Consider the following 23,890-nt stretch of genomic DNA (forward strand, 5'->3'; position numbering starts at 1 on the left):
CATACATATTCTCTACATCTTGGCTTGAAATACAGTAAAATTAAACTAGTCTTTAACACACGCTTTAAAATATTTAGGAGTCGCAGTGTAGCATACTTTTTGTTGTAAGTTTCAACTGGGAGTCAGTGAGTGGGGGTATGTAGTAGAACTATTCTTAACACTTTGTGTGGATGCGCCCTATAAACCGGTATTACCCGCTAGATTGGCGCATTTACCGGGTACTGAGTACTCAGTTCATGGGAATCGCTAGAACCATTCGCAGTTTCAGGGGCAGAGGAATTGGATGTTATTACTTTAACCAGCCGGAAAATGCGAGTTTTCCTGCTATATTCCATATATTTGCTGCTGGTGCTGTCGCCTTCATTGGTTCAAGGCCAAGGTACGTTTTTTCCGCCAAAAATATATGTGCTATATGTACAATAAATTGCGTAAACAGGTCATGTGCTGGATAAGCCGGTAACGGAGCTGTGTCTCACCTGCATTTGTGAGGCCATTAGTGGTTGCAATGCCACGGCGATTTGCACCAGTGCGGAAAAGGGAGCATGCGGCATATTCCGCATCACCTGGGGATACTGGGTGGATGCTGGCAAACTGACGGTAAATGGAGAGCATCCCGATTCGGAAAAGGCTTTCATCAACTGCGCCAAGGATCCGCACTGTGCCGCCGATTTGGTGCAAAACTATATGAAGAAGTTCAATCAGGATTGCAATGATGATGGTGAGATGGATTGCCACGATTATGCTCGAATCCATAAACTGGGGGCTTATGGCTGCCAAGCGGACATGCCCTACAATTTCCAGAGTGTGTTCGAGGAGTGCATCGAGAGGTACGAGGATGAGGGATTTGAGTAAATAAAAAATAAACATTATATATATATGTTAATAAACTTAATATTTTTATTTACCCGGGAATCACCGCTGATTGGAAACCAGATCGGTGCATTTCCTATAACTGAAATTAGTCACCTTCGATGGCGCTCATTTTCGATAATAAAAACCAGTAGTCACTGCTGAAATCGTTTCAGTGGCTGAACAATCGCGAAAGGCATCGAATCGGAAGTGAATACACATCTCGAGCTATGCATAGTGCACATATATTATTTTTCGTACTCGGGCTCACATTCGTTGGCATTTGGGTTCAAGCCGAGGTCCAAAAACCCATCACGGAACAATGCCTGATCTGTATGTGTGAGGCTTTGAGTGGCTGCAACGCGACGGCTGTGTGCGTGAATGGGGCATGTGGCATTTTCAGGATCACTTGGGATCAGTGGGTGGACTCAGGCAGATTGACCATACCTGGCGACTCGCCATTGACGGATAGTTGTAAGAACTGCGTTTATCTGTCAATTTAGTGCATTTACTTACTTACCTTTGAATTTACAATATACTCAGCTTTTACCAACTGCGCCAATGATCCGTATTGTGCGGCCGATACTTTGCAGAGTTATATGGTGAAGTACGGACAGGATTGCAACGATGATCAGAAGGAGGACTGTTACGATTATGGTGCCATTCACTATATGGGTCCCTTCAACTGCAAGGCGGATATGCCCTACACCTACGAGAGCATTTTCAAACGATGTTTGAGGAACGCGATGCGGAATGACAAGCGTCAGAATTCCAGCTAGGCCTAATGCAACTTTTTCTAGTATTTAGCAACTAACTTATGAGGAAGAGTCCGTTTAATTTATGTGCAAATAACTCATAGCTAATATAGGCGTTAATTTCGATTAATAAACTAGTGGCTTGGAGTCAACTGAGATCAGTTGTTTGGTCAACACGGCACTTGCAGGTCGGGTTCTCGATTCTCGATCGGATTCAAAGCTCAGTTATGCTACGATTGCTAGTTTGTTTGTGGCTACTGGTGTACAGTGGTTCCAGCTATGAGGGTAAGTGCTACCCAGCTACACAAGCCATCAATTCCGTAGCGATAGTACCTTATAACCACTGTGTTACGTAGTTGACGTGGTGCTCTATAATTATGGTAATCCATCTGGGTTCGCTGTAAAATAAAGCCAGTTTATAGGAATAGCTTTATACTATAAAGCCGGCTGTAACATCCGCCCATTTCCACTTTTCTCGTACACTGAATATAATTTATTCATTAGCTCCATAATATAATGCTTTTTTGATATTTAAAAAGTCTTCTTAAGAAAAATCACATTTATACAAAAATTATCTTCTTTCTTTTTTTTTTTGATGAAATAAGTATGTATTGATTAGTATTTCTTTCTGTGTATTTAGTGCAAAACAAACCCGTCACGGAAGATTGCCTAGACTGTCTATGCGAAACAATGAGTGGCTGCAATGCATCCGCAATTTGCGTAAATGGGGCCTGCGGTATATTCCGAATCACTTGGGGCTACTGGGTGGAGGCGGGCAAACTAACTTTGCCCACAGATACAGCTCTCTCCGAAGACGGTATGTTCAGGATATCCAAGTAATAGATCCATTTCAATTCCCCAGTCCTTTTCTCAGCTTTTACGAACTGCGTTAATCAGCCCCACTGTGCAGCGAACACGGTGCAGAATTATATGTTCAAACATGGCCAGGATTGCAATGGAGACGAGCACATCGATTGCCTGGATTTCGGAGCACTCCACAAACTGGGCAATCTGAAGTGCCAGGAAGAGTTGCCCTACATCTTTGCCAAAGTCTTCAATCGATGTCTGAAATCCAAGGAGCGGATGGCAGAGGAAAAGATCATCAAGGAGCAGGAAACGGTTTCAACATAATTGATTCTTTATTGGGTTTCATCGTTTCCCACTTTTCGGGGATATATTTGTCTGTTTTTAAAACAATCCTGGTAACACATATACACGTACATACATCGAAACATTGCTTATGTTTGCATTTGAACAGTTTCCAATATAGGTATGGATTCTATAGATTTAGTTACAGATACAGATATATATATATAATATATATAGAGGGGTATATGAAAACTACTTTAATATGCTCTCGCTTTTTGTAAACATGTTAACATACTGGTAGTACATAGTTATTAATTTATTCAGATTCTGGCTTACGTTTGCTAAAGCTTGGCTCTAACATTGGTTTGCCATTCAGTGGTCATGGTTCTATATCTCGAGATGAGGTTCTCTCTATTAAGGGGTATTCTGTTTGGTAGTCTAGTATATGGAAACTTGAAAGTAAAAAGGACTGTTACGGATATTTTCATCAGAATCTGTTCAAATTGAAATTGTTTCAACAACCTTTTTAATTGGTAATGATTCATGTTGAGACTGAGACTGAGGCAATGTCGAACGAAAGGCAGCAATATCATCCTATTCTTATCATATCTCTAGACGGTGAAGAGTTATGAAAGTGGGCAGTGAACGTAATGAAAACTAAGTGGAAGTTTCTGCTTACGACTATAAACGAAATGAAAGCAAAATATTAGTGAAAAAATCAGTGCTTGCCAAAGGTTTATCATTTAAATACAAATGTTTGGCATAGTTTTTCTTTTGAATTAAAAGCATTAAATGCCAAAAACGCCCACAAAAGAAGTAAATATGCAGACACAAGTACAATGAAGGTGATTTAAATTTCACGATTCTACAGTGAATTCTTTTTTTTAAGAAACTATTTTTAAATATTTGGCTTCTCTATTTTCTATTTCGAGTAAAAAATCATGGAAATGATTGAGGCCTAACTGACAAATTACGTTCATAAAATTACAATCAAGCTCGATTCATATGGGTAGGGGGTGTTGAGGTGTGTGAGTTGGAGGTCTGATTCCATCCGATCCTATCTGGCTTGATATAGTACGGTTACACGGGTACTTGGTGATGATCTTACATGGCTAGAATTGCAACTGGAAATATGCGTTTTTGCTGGCTAATTGGGTGCCCTTCCCTCACTTCTTGCTGTTCCCATCGTTGGCCAACAGCAGCTCCTTGGCCTCCTTCTTGCCCCGCTTCTTCTCCTCCTTGGCGTGCAGCTTGGCCAGACGCTCCTCCTCCTTGGCCAGTCGCTTTTCCTCCTGCAAAATTGAGAGTGAATAAACTTGGCTTGCATTTGCATGCAGTGGAAATCATAAACAAGAAAATCGGAATTGTTAGCGCTTTATGAGCCAGCCGTGCTCATAAGTTTGGAAATTTATGCTTTGCCGGCACAAAAGGTTCAGCATTTCCCCGCCAATTTCCCTAAGCCCTTTCGCCCGCGATTAATGAAAAACTTTTCCAAAACAGTTGGTAAAAAGAAAAAAGGGGAACGAGGCCAATTACAAACAATGCAAATATGCACAGGCTGGTTCAGAAACTCTTAAGGGTGGGGGAAAACAATGCATCCTGCTAACAAAAAAGGAACGCGAGTACAACGGATTCTCTGCAATTTCACCCACCTTTCTGGCTTCCTTCTCAGCCTTCAGCTTGAGCTTTTCCTCCTTTTTCTTGCGCTCAACAGATTCGTTCTTCTTATTGTCAGCCTTCTCTCCTGGAATTCAAAGTTTTTGGGTGATATGATAAGCGAGTAAGCGATTTTGCTATAAAAACCACTTTTTAAAACTCACTCTGATTACTGGCGGCGGAGAAAAGCGGAAAACTGCGACTGGAAGAGCTTGACGAGGGCTTGGGATTACTAGCCGATCCAGCTCCAGTTGATCCTGAATTGGCAGCAGAACATCCAGCTGATGCCCTCGAGCAGCCTGCTCCTTGTGGAGTCGACTTGGAGGCAGTACCAGTAGCTTTCCCTTGCGGAACAGAAGCTGGCTGCTTCTTATCCTTGGGCATCACGTAAGCGTTTTTCGGCAGCGAGTTCTTCGAGGTCAGTGGGCAGATCTTTGCCCCGCCCGCCTTCAAAGGGGGCGGGGCCAGTGCGGAGCAGCTCAGCTGGATGTTCATCGGACTGGGGCGACGTGGCGGAGGCGACGATCCGGATTCACGCAGCAACGGAGCCAGTTCATGGGCACTGGACTTTGTATAAGTGGAGTAACTGCAAGGAGACATCGATAACCATTTATATCATATATAAATACATATTTGATCCTGGTATTCCACTCACCGAAATCTGGGATTGCTGACGTGCACGGGCGAAGGATGCGGCACTTTGGCCGGACTGCGGAACTCCTTGATCGGCGGCAGGCGGTTCTGGATGTCCATCAGTCGGTTCTTTACATGCCTTCGGCCAGGATACGTATGCGTAGGCGTCATCATTCCACTTGGTACACTACCGTTGCCGTTGCCCACTCCTCCTCCCCCACTTCCGCTCGACGATGAACCGGAAATGGGCGTGGATGAGCTATTGGTGAGCGTGTGAAGCGGTTTTCTTGGCACGGCACCGGAGCAACCAATGGGACACCCACCATGATGCGAATGTGAAGTTCCATTTTCCCGCGGTGAAAGGGAACTGCCCGATGATCCCGATGGAGTGGGTGAGGCCAGACTATGACTGTGATGGTGGGTGGTGGGCGATGGCGGTGCCAGGTGATTGGAGCTGGAAGCCACGGCCGGCGAGGCCGGTGAGCAGGGACCGTTGCTCGATATGGAAGACGTCTTGGAGTAGTGTGAATAACCGGAGGCCGATGAAGCCGCCGATCCCGTCGAGCTCATCGAGTACAGGCTGTCCGACTGGGAGACTCGAGCATGGGCTGATCCTCGGGCGGCGTAATGATGCGGGTGATGCCGTCCCACCGCCGACTTGTGCAGCGTGGGCTGGTGGAACGAATGGTGGCCGCTGTGCGCATCGTTCATCGAGTAGGAGCTCGCCGAGGGTACCACACCGCCGGCGGCCACTCCGGCGGAGGCCCAACTCTTGGCGCCCATTGAGTAGCTGCTGGCCGACTCCTGGATTCGCCAAGTGCCCGAGGACGAGGTCAGACGATTGACCCGCGCTCGACAAATGACGCAGCGAAGGGGCAACAGTCGTTGGGCCACCGCACTCTGAATGGTCTTCACAAAGCAGCGGCGGCAGACGACGCGGTGGCCACATGGCGATGTCTGCATGGTGGCCCGGGCATTGATGCAGATCACACATTCGTCCTCCTGGGAGGTTGGAGGATCCGGCTCGCTTTCCTCCTCCAGTTTACTCAGTAGTTTGTCCTGGAAGAGGAAATTAAATTAAGCCCTTAAGTAGTCACTTCACTAGCGTCTAGAAATTGGTTATAATTGTTAGCCATAAAGTATGCAAGTTATTTCATTTAAGTTTATAAAACATTCAGTCCCAAGAAAACTGACAATCTATTTTTTTCTTCGATTTGATATGATACGTTTTATTCGTTTAAATTTAAAGATCCAAAAAGAACATTTTATTCTTAAATATTTTTGTCATAAAGCAAAAGTACGAATAGTGATAAAAGTAACGCCTATTTTCTGCGGCAACAAAAATTATTTGCAGCTGCTGTTTAGGTTAAAACTTTATGATGCTGCTAGTGCTAAATGAACATTCACTTTTTATTGAAATTATCTTAAAGTTTATGGTGACAGACGTGTTCTAAGTCGTCCTAAATGAGGGAAGTTTATTAATAAGACCTGCTCAAATTCGGCATTCTTTTAAGTTGACTAAAGTATAATTTTTACCAGAACGTACTGCAGGCATAAGTCTAATAAACATGGAATTCATATGTTTAAATTTAATTTTAATTGGTCTCTGAAGTTTTTTCTGTAACCTTGATAAATTTGAAAATCATAAAAACCCTAAAGTAACTGTTCAAATATTGATCGACCAAGTTTATTAGGTCAACTGCTGATTAGGTGTAAGTTATGACAGCTTATTGTCAAGCATTTTGTCCAGAAGCTTTTTTACAGATCCATAAAAATTAGGCTAAGTATTACCCATTGAACATGATCTTTTCATTGCCTTTCGGTCTGATTTCATATCGAATTAGCAAGTGATTATGCAAATTAATGATGAGCTGTGCTCGATAAGTTCGTATCTCCATATCTTAATATCTGCATAGACGCCTTCTGAGGTCAGTTTGGGTGCTCGACCTCAGACTGACAGATCGTTAAACATATGATACTTGTTATTGATTTCGAATCTTTCCATTTATAAGAATCGCGCATTGTTGACCATCCCCTCGGGTAATTAATTTTGTGATTCAGCAGCTTTTTAAGCGCTGATTGAATGAACTGGTTAACGATCGCATTAAGCTATTAATAGTTACTATGGCTATTTTTGGTAACTGCTCCCTTTGTTCCATTCCAAATTTATTTATTATTTGCGAGCCATCGGATTGCCAAGGCTTTCGGAAGTTGTAAAGTTATTCTCATAGTCTGTTTTTTGCACAACTGCGGGTGTAAGTACGACTAATTAGTTTGCTCTTGATATAGAACCTACATGGCTAATACATGGCTAAAGTATATTTCCTTGACTGTGCGGCTCTGAGCCCTTGCACTTGATGGCTTTTCAATGTCACATCGAAAGCCGTGCAAGTTGTTCGCCATCGAAGGTATCTGCGGTTTAATTGCATATATGCTAGCTAGATATACGTTTAATTGGAATTCCGTGGCTTTACAAGCAATGGCAAATCAATCAAGTGTTCGATTGGCAACCACAAATGTCCAAAGAATCTTTATGCAATTATCTCCTGCCATCTGTATCAACAGCTGAGGGATTTACGGTTGACTGGTCATCGTTTTGGCTACCATGACAAGCTGTCATGACAAAGATTTCAATGGCTTTGTACCTTTCGGATTTAAGTTAAATATTCACGCTGTACGTAATGGAATAGTATTTTAAAACATCGCGTAGAAACATATTTTTTCTTTATTTTTTATTAGCATTGAATGCATAATTGTATTTAAATTTTGTATGTTTGTTATGATATACCCTTTAAGTCGCCACTGAATTCGACGTATTCGTATCGATAGCTGAGACGTTGGCGAAAAAAGCCGCGAAATCGCACGCCCACAAATTATGTAATCGAAGTAATCGAAGCATAGTCAGAGCATTCGACTATGCTAAGATAATCAAGATCTTTAATTTTATTTAAAACCTTGCATATATTTGGAGTGATTAATGAATAAATCAGCGCCATACTAATTGATCTGCACAAACAACAGGGTTTCGATTCACAAAGAATGGGTCAGATAAAATTGAGTACAACTAAAAGGAGTGGCTGTCCTTCGTTAATTTTAATAACTGTTTATTGGGATCATTTAAATTAATTAAAACTATTAGTTAAAAATAAGTTCTCCCACTAGAGAAAAAATGAATTTCATATTAGTTGGAACTTAAGTCCCAATAATGTAACGGCATATTCATGATTGCTTATACCAACGACTTAAGCGATTTATCTTAATTCAAGATATATCTGCCCCTTTTGTGGCTGTCGGATGTCGGAGGTTGGATGCGATCGAGAGGTGATATGTGAATTGAAACGGAAAGTCTCATCTGGTCAAGGTGAGCTGCCTGTCAGATGGATCCGGCTGAACTTTTGGATTGCCTTTTTCCCGGCAAAGATCACTTGGGTGGCCTACTCATTGCGAATGCCCGGCATGAAATGGGTGGCGGTGGGTGGGTGTTGGACGCACGACGATCAGGAAACCGAAAACTGTTTTACGATCTCGGCCGGCTTTTGCATGCCTGATTAACTCATTTAAATACGGAACGTATTATGGCTTACAATCGCGCTAAAGTTTGCTGTCTGAGTCTTTCGTTTTAGGGCCGCGCAAATTCTGTTTATCAGATTGCCGGCGAAGGAAGCAGAGACGTCAGCAGCGCCGTCGACTGAGACAGAGAGTCTAGCTCGTCAGATCGGGAGTTCCGATCGTTCAGTCAGTATTGGCAGCTCGTTGAGAACAGAGCGTTTTTTTTATCGATCGTAGTCGTGATATGTTTTAGCTAAATTAGGCAAAGAAATACATAAACAAATGCGGAAACCGATTTGAATGTTAATTTTCGCGTACGAAAGTGAATTGGAATTGCACGCCCAAATTCGGCGGTTCATTGAACGCAAACCGTCGCAGAACTTGAAACAATATTTAAACTAATTTATTGTATTTGCCATGGTGCTAACGGCTGCCTCGACATTATGCAATGTATTTACATTTCTGCTGGGTAAGCTGAGACATCGCCGTGGAGTGGAAACTTAGGCTGAAACGGAAAGTGGCATCTATTAGCATTGATTCTGCCTCAATGTCAGCTGGAAAATCGTGTCCCAAGTGGGCGGTTGGGGCGTAACTATGCACATAAGTTCAAGGCGGAACGGCTTGTAAGCCAAACAAGCTAACGTCTTTGTTGATACGCGCACTCAAAAGATTCAATTGTTGACCATCGGCAATATTTGACTTGGGGTAGGTCAGCTTGGATGGCCAGTGGGCTGTGAAAGAAGGTTGTCAAAAAAAAAAAAAAAACAAAGGGTTGGGAACTAAAGAGATAGTTACTATCCAAACAAATCATCAATATATCGCATAACAGACTTGTGCAGTCTTCCTCTTTATGTTCGCTTTTATATAGATCATTATAGTCTTAAATAGTTCTTAACGCTATTCTCAATAACGTGAACCACACAATTTTCAATGTCAGTCTGGAAATCACTTCGCTAGAATCATAAAGCCGGTACCCGTAAAGTTCTTAGTGCAACCATAACGATCATCATGGCTTAAAGCTGCTAATTAAGTGCCAGCCACACGTACATTTAAATTAAAGCCAGCAGTGCGATAATTAAAAAAAAAGAAATACAAATTAAATGCACGGCATGACGTCGTGAAATAACGTGGAAACAAAGCCAATCCAAGCAAAACAAAGAAGACGAAAATTATTATTAAGTGGCTATATCAGCAACAACTATAAAACATTCCTCATAAATAAGCGCGACAAACTCTTCCGCTCTGTACAAAAAAAAATATATATATATGAATGCAGACCCCACATTTACATAAATAAAAGATATTTAAGCTACATTCATAATATTTGGAGTACGATTAAAGCCACGAAGAGCACCAGAAACGCGAATTGGAGACACTCTAACTTGAAATTGCTTATTAACTGCGGGCATTAATGTTTTCTGATGTCTATTATATTTATACACTTAGACATTATTATATAGCCATCAGAATAATCATACCCCATTTATTATTATTATTTAAACACCCACGCTTCGATGATAATATACAAGTTTGGCTTACAGCATAATTTATTAAATTTAGGAATTAATTATCAGCACTTGTTCAACAATTAGAAACTCAGGGGGAGAAGACCATTCCAAAGTTGATATGGTTTTTTATTGAGCAAAACGGAAGGTGATAAGTGGACGGAATCGCAAATGAGTCCGGCAGTGAGTAAGGTCAACGTCATTGTTAGTTGGCATCTAATCAAGTGTATTATCCGTATGCATTCGCAGCTGACGATAAAAATGTGTAGCAAAACAGAGAGTACGAAAAAGCCGTCATTGACATCCCAATGTGGTTGACCCACTGACGGTGGTGTTGCCTCTTAAAGACACCACCCACTCGCGAATCGATCTGATTAAGCACTTGGCCGTGTGAACATCGAAAACCTGATGGAAATGAAAACTTGTTTTCATTTTGCCACCGCTGCTACGTAACACGCGGCGTATGCGTCACGTGCTGCCTAGTGGCTACTGCCACTTGTGTTTTTGTTGGCCCCACAATACATGCCATTCCACTCGATTTCATTTACTCCCGCCAAGTTCATGGCCAAGTTGGTCTTCGTTAGGCCAGTTTCGATTTCTTTGCTACTGTTTTTGTTTGACTTTTGGTTTTCATCTTTGTTATTACTTTTTTTTGGATTGTTATGTTATGGCTGCGGCTACCTGGTTGTTGGACGCGTGGGTTAATGAAGCTAATGAATCAATTAGTTTTGTATTCCAAGCTCTCAACAAATTGGCTTGCGCTTACCACTTGACAAATTCGATTTCCGCCTTCATTTTGTGGCTACGTTGTAAGAAGTTGCAGAACAATTTGCTTACAAACATTTTGTTAATTGGTTTCCTTTCAGTAAGTCTTTTGACAAAATAACTTCTTATTTCTTTTATAATTTCCTATTTGGATTGTATTTTTTTTGTATATCCCAGCTGGTTCACCGATTTTCTACAGCGCCGCTCCGCGTGGATCCTGCTCCACTTGCTGTGCCATTAAAGAGCGCGAGGACATAAAGTTCATGCTGTACACCAGGTAAGCAAGCGGCGACCCATCTTCATTTCATCCCAGCTCATGCATATTGAGGGGCCATCAAAAATGGGTCCACCTTTTGCAGTCGGAACCGCAATTCCGCACAACTGCTCCACCTGAGCGACGATGCCCGGCTGGCGCAGAGCAATTTCAATTTCAATTACCCGCTGGCCATCTATCTGCACGGCTTCTCGGAATCGGCCACCGGCGAACGGCAGAGCAGCCAGGAGCTAAAGGACGGTGAGTGGGGACTTCCTGCCACCTCGACCAAAAAAATCAACAATATATACCCTGTCCATCTTCCATCCCTGTCCGATTTCCCCCGGCAGCGTTTCTCAGGAGGGGCAACTACAATGTCATCCTCATCGACTGGAGCGCGATGACAGCGGTGCCCTGGTACTCGAATGCCGTCGAGAATCTGCCGGTGTCGGGTCGCTATTTGGCCAGGTTCCTGCGATTCCTGGTGGACAAGGGTTACCCAGCGAAGTACATCCACTTGATTGGCTTCAGTCTGGGCGCCGAGGTGGCCGGTTTTGCGGGCAAGCAGCTGCAGGAGTGGGGCATCAAGCTGCCCAGGATAACGGCCCTCGATCCAGCTCTACCGCTTTTCGAGGGCAACAGCTCCAACCGCCGCTTGAGTCCCAGTGACGCTAGGTTCGTGGATGTCATCCACACCGACGGTGGCCTTCTGGGCAATCCAGCGCCCATGGGTCATGCAGACTTCTATCCGAATGGCGGACGACCCCTGCAGCCGGGTTGTGCCAAACAGAATATTGCCAATAACTGGCTGGGAATCATTGGTGAGCATTGGTCACACATAAAGATAGAGATTTAGATGAAATTGATAAATGTTAATTTTAGTATTTTATTATTGTCTGTTTGGCAAAGAGAAGTTATTTGTTTTTAACTTCAAGAACTTTCCTATTAAACATTTTTAAATTTTAAAACCTTACAGCTAATTGCTCCAATTTCCTTTGCAGTTGGCTGCAGTCACCAGCGTGCCTGGGAATACTTCGTGGAGAGCATAGCCCAGCCTCGAGGATTTCCCGCCCAGCGTTGCGAGCCCTCCGATATGTTCGGCATTTGCCGTGAACCAGGAGGTGGCCCCGCCTTCATGGGCATGGGGGCGGATCCCAGGTGAGTAGTTGGAAACCGCTCAATCTCTGCAAATCCAACTGATAATGCTGGTTACAGGATTCGTGGCAAATTCTATCTGGATACGAACGATGCCAAGCCGTTTGGGAGGAACAGCCGGGCGAGGGCAATTGTCTCGCTGGCTCCTCGGCTGCCTATTGCCTACAAATTGCCACCTAATGCCACCAGACAGCCATCTGTCAGTCGGTGGGCCAATGGCCAAAAGGAGCAGGACAACGAGGACGAGGACAACAACGCGCTGAGCAACAACATTGACAGGTTCTCACTGACGTGATAGAATTTGCACGATTCTCGAAGGATACGGGCAAGGGTAATTTCCCACACCCAAGAGCATCCTTCGGCATCGGATGAGATTTATGTGGGCTGCTATGTTGCATTGGTGGGCAACAGAGTTCTTGTGATCTTATTTTTAAGTATTTCTAGCACGTAATCAGGGCATTTGTAAGCCGTTTAAATAAATATCCCTAAGTATGAATAGTTGAAACGTGGGGGTTTTATGATAGAAAAGGAAATTGGAAAGGATACTCAAAGGGTCTTTTCATCATGACTTTGCAGATGGTAATAAGAGCCAACATAAAAAGATTGAACTTACAATTGTCCCAAGGTATTGCTGATATAAAAAGTCAAAAGGTGATGATGATTTTCTATATTTTTCCTATAAATTTATTAAGTTTCATCTCAGCGATTTGAACAGTTAGCTCCACATTCTCCCCTCTTAATACATCTTTAAAAATTCAGGTAGCAACACGACCTTTAGCAGAGCCTTCGTCATTCCGAAAAAAAAAATCTAAAAAAAAGGCAGCGGAGGCTCAATTTGCACACTTTTGGCCGTGACTCATCATGACAATCGCTCTAAAAGGCGGGTAATTTAATTTAGTTGGCCCAGACCCTCAGTAAAATACCCCCCTGCCGAGCCGAGGGACATGCAAAGTAGATACGCCTATGACGCAAGGGGAAACCTTAGAAAGAAACACCCAAAATACAAGTATACCAAACAATATATCAAGTATACGCACCGAGGACCGAGCGAGAAAAAGCGAAAAAATATTGTGCTCGAAGTTGAGCTATTGCCCGTGCAATTAAAAAGTAATTAATGAATAATGCGCGGCCAAGGAGGCACCTCCTTCGCCCCACGAAGCGAAAATTGTTTATTAACTTGGGTTGCAGCCGCCGCCTGTAATTATGCAAGGCCTGGTGCAAAAAAAAAAAAACACAAAAAACAAAAATAAAACAGCACTGAAAAAGAGCAACTGAAGCCATACAGGACGTGGGCCATAATGTGCAATGAATGTCGGAGCTCATTTCACGAGCCATCGCCTAACGAGCAGCGGAAGTCGCGGCAAGTTGGGGAAGTTCGGGAAGTGGAAGTTGGTGTGGCCAGCCGGAAGGGCAAATGGGGCACGACGTGGTTCGTTCGGGAACATGAAGCTTCATATGGCCGGCTGCATTAATAATGAGCCAGACTTTGGGCCAACTGAATGCAGATGCAATTTCCCCATCACTCATCACCGATACCGGTATTGCATGCCCCCGTTCAATGATTTGTGAGTTTTAGGTTTTTGGACCTATTGGCTCAGCTCAGGTCCCCAGTGGAGTGGCTTTTTGGGTCAACTGCAGATGGCCGAGTGCCTGTCGAATTTATATTTAATGGCCGCCTTGATGAGCGAACACATCTAAATGGTTTGGCTCGAATCGATAAAGAGTTGCACAATCCCTGGGGCACGGTAGCGGATAATGCCCCGTTGAAAGTCCTTGTTATTCTGATGTTTAAGGTTTGAGTAATTGCCTGTAAAACTTAATCTGTTTTTATGACCCTATTACTGCCATTCAATTGAAATCTCTAGTTGGGGTTAGTGGTTCAAATAGGCCGTAAAAATATTCCAAATTAATTTGGCTAATAGTATAGTATTTAGATCAGATTTATTTCTGATTTAACTGTGCAGAACTAAAAAGAAATAAAATAGCATTAATTGATCTAAGCATATATTAACCTAATCAGAAAATAATCTCCAAAGAAAGGCCTAATAAGGTCTAGAATATTTATATAAATACCATTCAATTTGCCTATTGAGCAATCAAATAAATTCACTGTGATTGTGCATTCACCTATTTCCTTTCCCTTCGTAATTTCCAGCGTATTTCTATCGGACTGTCAATTATGGACATTTTCGCGGCGGGTGGCCAGGTAAAGTAGGCCAATAATAAAACACTCCTTAGCCCGGCTTAACCCCTCGTTGCCCCTGTCCCGGGATTCGCCCCTTTTATGTATATGGCAGTTAGGCATGCCATGGAAAACCAGGCGACAACTGCGCGAGACACGTGCGAACAACTCGCTGCTGACTCACAAAAAATGTGGTGGCTAATGAGGCTCAGAAAGGAGCAAACAGGAGCGACAAAGGATAAGGGGATTACTCTGGCTTCGAGGAGAAATTCCTGGAGCTGTCAATGAGCGTTTGCTGATTGATTGAGGTTGGAATTGATTATAAATACCGTGACTGGTCTCTATTCTTGTTTACCTTAACTTGAACACACATGTGAGAGGGGATGTGAGAGTGAGGAAAAGTGGGCTCCTTTTTCGGTTAACTAAACCAGGTGGGGTCAGAACAAGGATCTAGTTTCTAATCTTACATTGATCTAAAATAGCTATAAACATGCCATTTATAGTGGAGACAACCTATGGGTGAAATAAAAGAATGACGATGAAAAAAAGCAAATAAGGTTTATAGAAAATGAAATATGCCCACAAAAAGTCCTTTTCAACAACAATGTTCTTAAATCATGAAAAATACTTACACATACTAGCAGTATTAGTTCTCTAGTGATTTTTTTAGGGATTAAACCAAAGCGGGTGCCCCACTTGTTTTAAGCACTTCAGGCATTTTGACACCTGAAAGTAGGTGACCTCATATACCATAGTGCCCTACAATAACTTGGATACCAACAACACTCAGCCAGTCAAGCAATCATTCTTGCAGTTTTCGGCACCTGCAGCCTTTTTAAGGAAAGGAAAATTAATTAAATCGATACAGGTCTTTCCCACTTTTCGCCCACTCTTCACAGCGATTCTGTGGGAAAGTGCTGGCATATGACTTTCCTGATGTTGATGTTTCTGTTGTTCTTCATTACAAGCGCCGCTGCACTCCCCTTTTCATGCATCGATAATTGTGAAGTGGAGGCAACAATTCCATTAAGACCTGCACACGACCTACCCCATTTTCCACAGCCCCCTACCAACCAACCACCAAGCACCACCCACATTTCCAGCCCATTCCACAGCTCTTGACTGCTTTATTTGAAGCACGCTCGATGGGAAAACATTGTCATGATGAGAAATAGCATTTGTATCGGTCGTCGTTTAAGTGTCAGTGAGTTTTTTTTGAGTGTATATATGTGTTTCTCTTTACTTGCCCGTGCTGCCGCTAAGTGAATTTATTGCATTTAATATGTTTTTCGTGTCACTCCTCAATGGCTGTGCATAAATCAAGCGTTTTTATGGCGAAAACTTTATGGTGGCCACCAAAGAATGCTTTATGGTAGAATGGAATCTTTAAGATGTCCCACTTCTCGTCACTGGCTGCTAATTTCCGGCCACATTAAAAACCAATTATAAACCATAAAAGTCAAATCAAACAATATGTGTGTGTGCGGGGGGAGAGGCGGAATGGCTTGTCGACAACTAATTGAGGACAGGCAATCTGCACCAGGGCTTGTATGGGTTTCCAGGGAGCACCATAGTGCTCATCCTCCGCCGAATGCCATCAATTGTCAGGCTCTGGGCTAATTGCGAAACTCTGGCCAACACAAACAGGCAAAACACAGCCATGATTGCAGCTTCTGTGCCCGGGCCACAACAGCAACAAAAACCACAGGAGGAGAGGACTCACACAGCAGCAGTACACCGAAAAAATAGAAAAGGACATGAAAATATTCAGAAAATTATCCTACTAATTTTTGCTAATTTAAAACTTATATATTATATTAAAGCACAGAAAACTGAAAACTACACACAATTAGCATATATGAATGTACTTGGCTTTTTTTCTTCCTGTGCATCATAGTTGTTTGCCAACCATACAGAATTATGAGAAAAGTGTCAAATTTGCCAACTAGACTCATGTGGGCCAGGATTTGTGGGTGGTCGGCAAAGGTGGAAAGCTGCTGAGAGTGTAATTAGGGCTTTTAACACAAAAGTGCAAAGTGAAACCGAAGCGATGCCATTTTCGGATGGAAACTCATTGAAATCGAAATGACGGTGGTGAGCGGGGAGCAGTTGTTGGATGCAGTTGGACAGGTGAGTTGGCAAAGGGGAGAGACAGGTGAGACACGTATGTGCCTTTGAAAGTTTCCCTTTGGTTATTTATATTTCCAGGCTGCTTTCAGGGCAGCTCATGTGTGGAACAAGTTGTTTTCGTTTTTCCTCCTGGCATTCGTTGTTTTTTGTAAGTGTTCATTGGCCGTGGTTGAATGCCCCTTCACCCTTTCCACGTTATTGAGAAGAGTTCCCAGATGAAGTGTTGGCCTGTAAAGCGATTTTTTCCCACAAACATGTGTGCGTGTTCACAAATCGCAGGGGATCCATTGAGTGGCGAGTATTTAGTAACTGTTGAAAGGCCATTCTTTCTGAGGAGGGCGGCACCCACAGAAACTAATGCGTTCGGCGCCATTTAAAAATAAATCTCACATTTCAATTTATTATTTTTCAATTTATTTCGCTTTCGTTTTGGCACAAACAATAAATTTTAATTGAAATCTGGCCTTGAGCCGAAACCAAAACGCATTGCTCGGGGCTGGAGTTTTCTGTGTGTTGGTGGGTGGGTGGTTTGGTTGTGTGTGTGTGTGCGTGTAGTGGCAACTGTGTTGGTGCACTGGGCCCAGTTCCAATTTCGCATCCGCCTTCTGTGTTTCCCTTTTTTGCAATATATTGTACTTTTTTGTTCAGCCACATTTTTCGCTGTGCCTGCCATTTTTTATTATCTTGCCTGAATTTTTTTATATTTATTCTTTCTAGCATAGAATCCACTCGGCAGGGGATAAAACTTTTTGCGGGCTTATCTCGAGTGCCGCGTAATGAAATGTGACAATGGTCAAAGCAAAGAGTTGGGAAAATCTATGAATGTGAGCTTGTGTAAATTGCCTGGAATATTGAATAAAGTGCGCGCTGGCCTTAACCCATTTAGCTTGTCTCAACTTAAATCAGTTCGATATGCACAGTAGCTGAAACTTGAAATTAAATTACGCAGGACTGTGAGATAACTGAATATCATTGAATATTTAGCAAGTTTATTTTTACGTAGAATGCACATTTTTTAAGGCATACTCTATTTTTCGCTCTGTAAATAATTACAATCCTAATGTGTGACTTGGAGAGCCTTCGAAAATAATTGCATATACATATCGTATCGCGTTCCACATCGACTGGCCACTCTAAATGCTCCAATCAATGCAATTAAGGTAAACGTCTGCGTTGGAAAATAACCCCCCCCTTATAAATATACCATATACCCTGATTCCAGCTTGTCTTCTGTGCACGTTTGTGTGTACAGACTATATAGTATAATGGTGCAGACATCGCGTGACCTGCGCTAATGCATGGCCGCGCCCCAAGAGACCGAGAATGGTTGGAAAATATGGCGGGGGGCTCTGGACTTGGCACAACCCTTTTTTTCGATGCAGCACGTGATGGCCCAAGAAAATCTGGCAGCAACAAAGGGAACAACAAGGCAACCCATGCGTAAACACTAAAGTTTAATGCACTCTAATTGAGAGCGGGGAAACGGAAGTGAAGAGGCGGAAGTTCGCAGACGACAAAGGAGCACACGCTGACATTTTCGCATATAAAGTTAAATATGAAGGGTAGTCGGGGGAATGGGGAGAGGCGACTGCGTCGCTTGCCATTATCCTGCACAAAGTTGCGTGTCTGCTGCGACACAAAAGTTCAATTACTTCTTGGAAAGTGGGAGTCGAATAAACACCCAGCGGATATCCGGTTCCTGCATTGCGTGCCCAATTCAGGGACCTCCGCGGACCTCTTTAATGACCATTTCCCGCTAAATGGCAATGGCTCAGCCGACCATCAAATTGACTAATGCCCGATGTTAATGATTTATTTCAAGTGTCCAGCCATTGAAATCGCCAGCTTGCAGAAGGGCAAGTGACCAGGTGGCCAGGTGGCACAAACAGCTTCTGATTGGCGCTGGTTCAGTGCAAGGTAAACCGATCCGAAACGACACCCAAGGCGCTATGTCGAGCACACCGAAAGCGGGCACTCAAAATGGAATTACTTTCAAATGCTTTTTGTGTCTGATTTATGGTCAAGCGATTCCGATTCCAATTCCGGGCGGGTGGTAAAATGCAATGGCAAATATTTGCACTGACCACAAAAGAACGGCAACGGAGTAGATTGAAAGGATTATATATGAGACACACTCTGCAACACTCTTTCAGTTGCTTGCTTATCACAGCTAAATAAGGTGTCATTTGAAATAATTTTACAATATTTCAAGAAGAGTGAAAAAATTGTATATAAGGTTTATGTATGATATATATGAATATGATATGTCTGAATACAAGAACAAAATGGAGAAAATTCACTTTATGTTGCACTATCTTACTAAATTTATAACTTTTTACTCTTTAGATACCTACTGTTTGTTTTAAAAAGGACAAGCCAATATTATTTCTGTTGTTTGGTAAAACGTGAGCTGAGTAGCAAATTTACCTAATTCAGTGAAGACTATTATATACTTTCAAAAGCTACAGCCAATGCCAAGGCAACTTAAAAGGACTTGCAAGGAAAAGAAAGCCGTTGACCAAAGACCAGGCCAAAAAGCAGTGTTGGCCAAACCAACTGTTTTGGCATTTGGATGACTAAGCTGGATTCTTTTTACCAATGTTTTTTGTGTGCACGTTGCAAGTGCCAAGTCAAATTGTGCGGTCATTTATTGCTAAAGACCCACAAAGGGGCGTAGAAAGAGACGGCTGCAGGGAGGTCAAGCGGCAGCTGCTGGGTAAGGGAGAGAGAGAGCGAGAGAGGGAGGGAGGAAAATGCAAAAGGACATTTGACTGCAGGAACTGCAGCAGCTAATAATCATGTATCAGCTTGACTACATTTCAATTTAGTTTCAAACAAATAAAGGGGGAAAAAAATACCAGGCAAAGGGCAGAGTTTGACCTTTGCGGCAAACTGAGGATTCATTAATTTGCACCTATTTCCAATGCCACGCCAGGTGACAACTTCCGCCCGCTGTCCTTTCTGCAAAGTAAATTATAAATTTCACTTCCCATTGCCTGACCGAAAATGTCCAGTTAGAGGTCCTGGCTAGAGGTCTCGTTTTGGGGTTTTCCAGTTTCTGTGTTTTTCGTCCTGATGTTGGATAGTCACGCGACTTCCTGCAGCGGGATGGGGCTAGTTTTGACAGCATTTCCCTTTTAACCACGAAAAGGATTGTCTGCCGGGCTCCAAAACCCATTGCCCTATGGCTCTATTCCCCTTGCGCTCAGCTAATCAACTTGTTATATATTATGCGTATTTGCATTAATAACATATCGCGAAAGACCTGCTACTGCGCGGCGTTTTTAGGCCTGCTTCTTGCCGGTCCTCTCAGCACGGAGTAAATGACAATTTTGTCGCTGCATACTTTTGGGGATTACGAAACGACACCATGTGTGCGTGTCTCGCCTGTTTCTGTGTGTGTGTGTGTGTGAGTGCGGTGTCCTCTTCTCTGCGGGATTACATCGGCTTAGCTTGTCTCAGCTGGAATACTTGCGTGGTGTGTGTGAGGTTCTTATGAGACATGTTATGGCCAGGATCTGTAGCTTATTTGGCATAACCCTTCGAATTTCGATACAGATTCGTTAATTTTGTAATGCTTATCATATTTTTCCGGGTTCAATACCTGCTGTTATAATATTATCTGTCTATAATGCTTATCTGCTTATCTGTTTGAATATTTTTTAATTTTTCTTGTAAAAATGTTATTGTGACTGGCAACACTAGACAGCAAAACAAAAAGGACATTGTCTTATGCAGCTTGATTAATACATGCTCATAATTACGATATCTTTAATTTTACGATTTTGTTATTGTGCAAAGGCAATTTTTCCAACTCCGAACTTACCACAGAAAATTGCAGATTACTTTTTTCAAATTTAATCAAACAGTAAACATTTTCATACCACTAGTTTAAGAGCCTTTCAGTATAATTAGCCGTAATTCGCAATGCAGCCACCTAAAGTAAAAATTTTCAGCCAGGGGCCATTTAATTGTGAAAGCATTTTACGAAGGCAGTCTGGTCAGGCTTTTGTGAATTTTAATGTGGCATAAAAGCATTTTTCGTGTATTTGCCCAGTTTTGCTAATGTATCGGGGTGCTGCTGGTGTGCGTGTGTGCTAGTGTGTGTGAGCTGCTTTTCAAGGTCGGCGTAGAGAAATTACAGTCACGCATCAGATTTTATGCAAAATAGTTAAGCCTAGCTTAGTGCTGCCAGGACTTTTTTCCTGTTTGTGCACTTGGCAATTGTTGTTGCAGCTGCTCTCCTTATATAAGTGCCCAAGTGCGAACAAGAGTGTGCTGATGTGTGCGAGTGTGTGTAAGAGACTGAGTGTGTTTGGCAAGTGGGCGTGGCAGTCTATGGCTTTGAAAGTCATAAATTTCAAAAACAAGTCTACTAAAATCCCAAGTGAACTTAGCCTTTTGCAGTTGGCCGCGCTGCACATTTCGGTCCTGTTGCGAATGCAAATGAGTTGTGCCTTATACTAACTTAATATTCTCATACGTTGAGTATATATTTAATGATGCTGACTAATAAGAATGCTAATTATTCGTCGTAAATTGGGTTATTGATGCAATTACTGGCTATTTATGGCTTCCCCAATTAATAAATACTGTATAAGACTTAATTAATTTATACAATGAACAAGCAATAATAGTTATATTTACTTTTTTTATGGCTGAGATCAAAATATGTATCTCATAAGAAAGCCAAATGTTACGTCAAATGTCCAAAGAAATCTGAAATATAAAACTTTTCTGGGACTCTGCTTCTTCTAGCTCTCCTGTACATTTTTTATTGACCCTTAAAATGCAAATAAGTTTAGGCGGACACACACATGTGAACTATCGCAGAAGTTATGGCGTTTTTTATTGCCTACTTTTGCGGGCCATGACAAACCGAGCTTAGTCGGGCCTCACCTTGTTTTGATGTGTTTGATGTGCTGTGTGTGCCTTGTATTTTTATAACTATTTGCCAGCTGTAAATGTGAGAGGCCGGAGCCAAAACAAACAGAAAAGCAGGAAGAGCGACACTTTAAAAAGGCTCAAGAGCTGGGAAGCTTCCCCATCGAACCACGCGGCTAATGATGCCTGACTTTCGTCCGCCTTTTGCCTGCTTTTGATAAACAGCCACCTCTGTTTTCCAGTTTTCGCTTCTTTTATTGCGTTTCTTTTTATGGGTCGCAGGCGAAGGCGAAAAGCCGAAAGGACCAAACCGGAACATAAACAAAAAGCCAAGAACAACTTCGGAGGATAATGGGTCAAGTACCCTGCACTGCAATATGTTTAAAGTTTTCAAGTTTCTTCACAGCCTCTTCATAGCATCGTGGAGTATAATGATGCTGATGGCAGTTTTATAGATTAACGGATTAACTTTTTTTTGGTGCCTCACGTTTTTATATCATGCTAACTTGATTATTTTATTAAATAAGAGAGTGCATTGGATACGTCTCATTTATTCATGCCTTTTGAGCTTAGTTTTCTATCATCATTTTTTGTTAAACGTTCTTTCTTTTCGAGAATCTAATTTTTTCGCCGGAAGTGCTTCCGTGTTTCAGAAGCAACCCAACCCGTTGACGCACAGAAATGACTTTGTTTTCCGAAGCTCGCCATTTGTACTCACGATTTTATGGTGCAGCGCCGAGAGTTCGCGCTCGGTGACCCGTCGGCTGGCGGCCTCCCGGCGGCGCTGGCGGAACTGGCTGTACTTGTAGGCGAGCATGACGCCGGGAAGGGCCAGTGCCTCCAGCGGGGACTTGCGGCCGAAGGGCATCCTCCTGCGGCTCCTCACGCTCCTCGTTATCCTGCAGATGGAGGGCTGGTCCTTAGGCTTTTGCTTCGCCTTCTACTTCGGCTGAGTTAGTGGCGGCAAGTTGAGATATGGCTGCCGCCTGGCTTACATACACACTTGGGACTTCTCCTTGGACTTTGACTTTCAGCAGCGTCTCATTATGTAATCACAACATGGACACGAACAACAACGCGGCACTAACAGCATTTCGCACGGCACAATTGGCACTAAAGTCGGATTTGGTTCCTTGGCGCTATCATTACACTTTTCTTTTTCCTTCGCATGCTGTTTTCTGTTTGCTAAATTTGCCGCTGATACGCTGCAATCAATTTTGCATTCTGTAAAGGGAGTTCGATGATTGCAAATCTTGGTGCAAATGGCTTTTCGAATAAAGTTATATTTTATTCAGACCCTAAGGGAAATTGTAAGGGTATGGAAAAATCGAAAAGGAAGAACTAAAAATTACATACAATTTTCATATACATTTCGAAGGCAAATTGTATATTTTCTTTCTAAAACGTATAAATATTAAAAATCAGTGCCCTAAGGAGCTGCTCTCACTTGACTCCCAAAGGTAATTCTATTTTCCCTGGACAATATTTCACACCTGGCTGTCACATATCAATTTGTGAGATGAATTTCGTCAAACTTTGAGTGATATTTGTCCCTGGGGTGACACTTTAATAAAGCAAAGTGCCGCGATTTCTTCAAGATTAAATGCGGGGCATTAGTGTTATTTCAGAGCTGCGAAACCGGAATTACAGAGCCAAACCGCACAATGATCATTAATTTCAATTACACGGTGAAAAGTTGCACAAAAGCCGAATCACAGGGCTCGCAAAATTCGCGCACTGGAGGATGGGAAAATTGGCTGGCTGATTACAGAGGATGCCTTTGGATTTATTTATGGTAAATTCTATAGTCTGATGCTCTTGGTGCTCGGGGTGAAATGGCACCGAAGCTGAAAGCTGGCCCACGTGCACTTGGGGCCAACTCAGAACGGTGAATGTCGCAGAGCAGATTCGCCAGTTTCCCACGAAACCAACTTGGAAGCTGCGTGAGTCTGACGCAACTTCCAGTTAGAGCGATAGATGGCTCTTCCAGTGCTTTGGACACGTTTTGTTTACGCCAACTGCCCTTTGCACGAAATCAAATAAATTTGGCACGCGAATTAGGTGAGTCAGTCGGTCAGTGGGGGGTTTTAATTGATGACGAAAATGTTTGGGACTTTAACGCTATGTTAAGAGACAGCCGTGCACCTTCACTCGACTCACGAAAAAATCTTGTCCTTTTTCCACGTTACGTATACGCCGCGTATGCTGCCGTATCAAGCAACCTGCCCCGTAGCGCCTGCGAGTGCGACTGGCTGCAAGGATTTTCCAGAGTCATTTTTTGGGATAGTTTTCCCACTGGCTGGATGGCGCAGGCGCTTTTCATCACTTGCCGGCGACTTTTTGGTATAACAGATTGCGTATACGACCCGTGCTCCGCCTCCATCAGCATGCTGGCAATTTGTTGTTTACCCCGCCACTCTGTCTATTTTATTTCCTTACTGTCCATCTCTCTTTCCTCGTAGGGCCAAACGTCATGACTTTGCTG

At 42.9% G+C, this 23,890-nt stretch overlaps 5 protein-coding genes and 1 non-coding gene across 6 annotated transcripts; 4 read left to right on the forward strand and 2 right to left on the reverse strand.

The window, feature by feature from the left end:
* The first annotated feature begins 253 nt into the window (after positions 1 to 253).
* CG6421 (uncharacterized protein) lies at positions 254 to 910 on the forward strand. Its single transcript, NM_143791.3, has 2 exons — positions 254 to 379; positions 437 to 910. Exons 1-2 carry the CDS (start codon positions 310 to 312, stop codon positions 850 to 852), a joined length of 486 nt encoding a protein of 161 aa, NP_652048.2. The 5' UTR covers positions 254 to 309; the 3' UTR covers positions 853 to 910.
* Positions 911 to 1,018: 108 nt separating this feature from the next.
* CG6429 (uncharacterized protein) lies at positions 1,019 to 1,759 on the forward strand. The gene is made up of 2 exons (NM_137320.3): positions 1,019 to 1,323; positions 1,393 to 1,759. Exons 1-2 carry the CDS (start codon positions 1,080 to 1,082, stop codon positions 1,626 to 1,628), a joined length of 480 nt encoding a protein of 159 aa, NP_611164.3. The 5' UTR covers positions 1,019 to 1,079; the 3' UTR covers positions 1,629 to 1,759.
* Positions 1,760 to 1,775: 16 nt separating this feature from the next.
* Positions 1,776 to 2,981, forward strand: CG6435 (uncharacterized protein). Its single transcript, NM_137321.3, has 3 exons — positions 1,776 to 1,889; positions 2,245 to 2,421; positions 2,479 to 2,981. Exons 1-3 carry the CDS (start codon positions 1,832 to 1,834, stop codon positions 2,733 to 2,735), a joined length of 492 nt encoding a protein of 163 aa, NP_611165.2. The 5' UTR covers positions 1,776 to 1,831; the 3' UTR covers positions 2,736 to 2,981.
* Positions 2,728 to 23,656, reverse strand: CG8910 (uncharacterized protein). The gene is made up of 6 exons (NM_137323.4): positions 23,566 to 23,656; positions 22,124 to 22,629; positions 5,005 to 6,041; positions 4,514 to 4,935; positions 4,346 to 4,437; positions 2,728 to 3,985 (listed from the first exon to the last, which is right to left on the reverse strand). Exons 2-6 carry the CDS (start codon positions 22,271 to 22,273, stop codon positions 3,860 to 3,862), a joined length of 1,827 nt encoding a protein of 608 aa, NP_611167.2. The 5' UTR covers positions 22,274 to 22,629; positions 23,566 to 23,656; the 3' UTR covers positions 2,728 to 3,859.
* Positions 8,717 to 12,699, forward strand: CG6472 (uncharacterized protein). The gene is made up of 6 exons (NM_137322.2): positions 8,717 to 9,000; positions 10,979 to 11,078; positions 11,161 to 11,315; positions 11,405 to 11,875; positions 12,056 to 12,212; positions 12,270 to 12,699. The coding sequence occupies exons 1-6, from the start codon at positions 8,949 to 8,951 to the stop codon at positions 12,502 to 12,504; spliced, it is 1,170 nt and encodes a 389-aa protein (NP_611166.2). The 5' UTR covers positions 8,717 to 8,948; the 3' UTR covers positions 12,505 to 12,699.
* On the reverse strand, positions 23,227 to 23,312 carry mir-990 (mir-990 stem loop). Its single transcript, NR_048131.1, has one exon. It is a non-coding gene; the product is annotated as a mir-990 precursor RNA (primary transcript).
* Positions 23,657 to 23,890: the final 234 nt, after the last annotated feature.

Source organism: Drosophila melanogaster, chromosome 2R, assembly GCF_000001215.4.
Source record: "Drosophila melanogaster chromosome 2R".
Lineage (NCBI taxonomy): Eukaryota > Metazoa > Arthropoda > Insecta > Diptera > Drosophilidae > Drosophila > Drosophila melanogaster.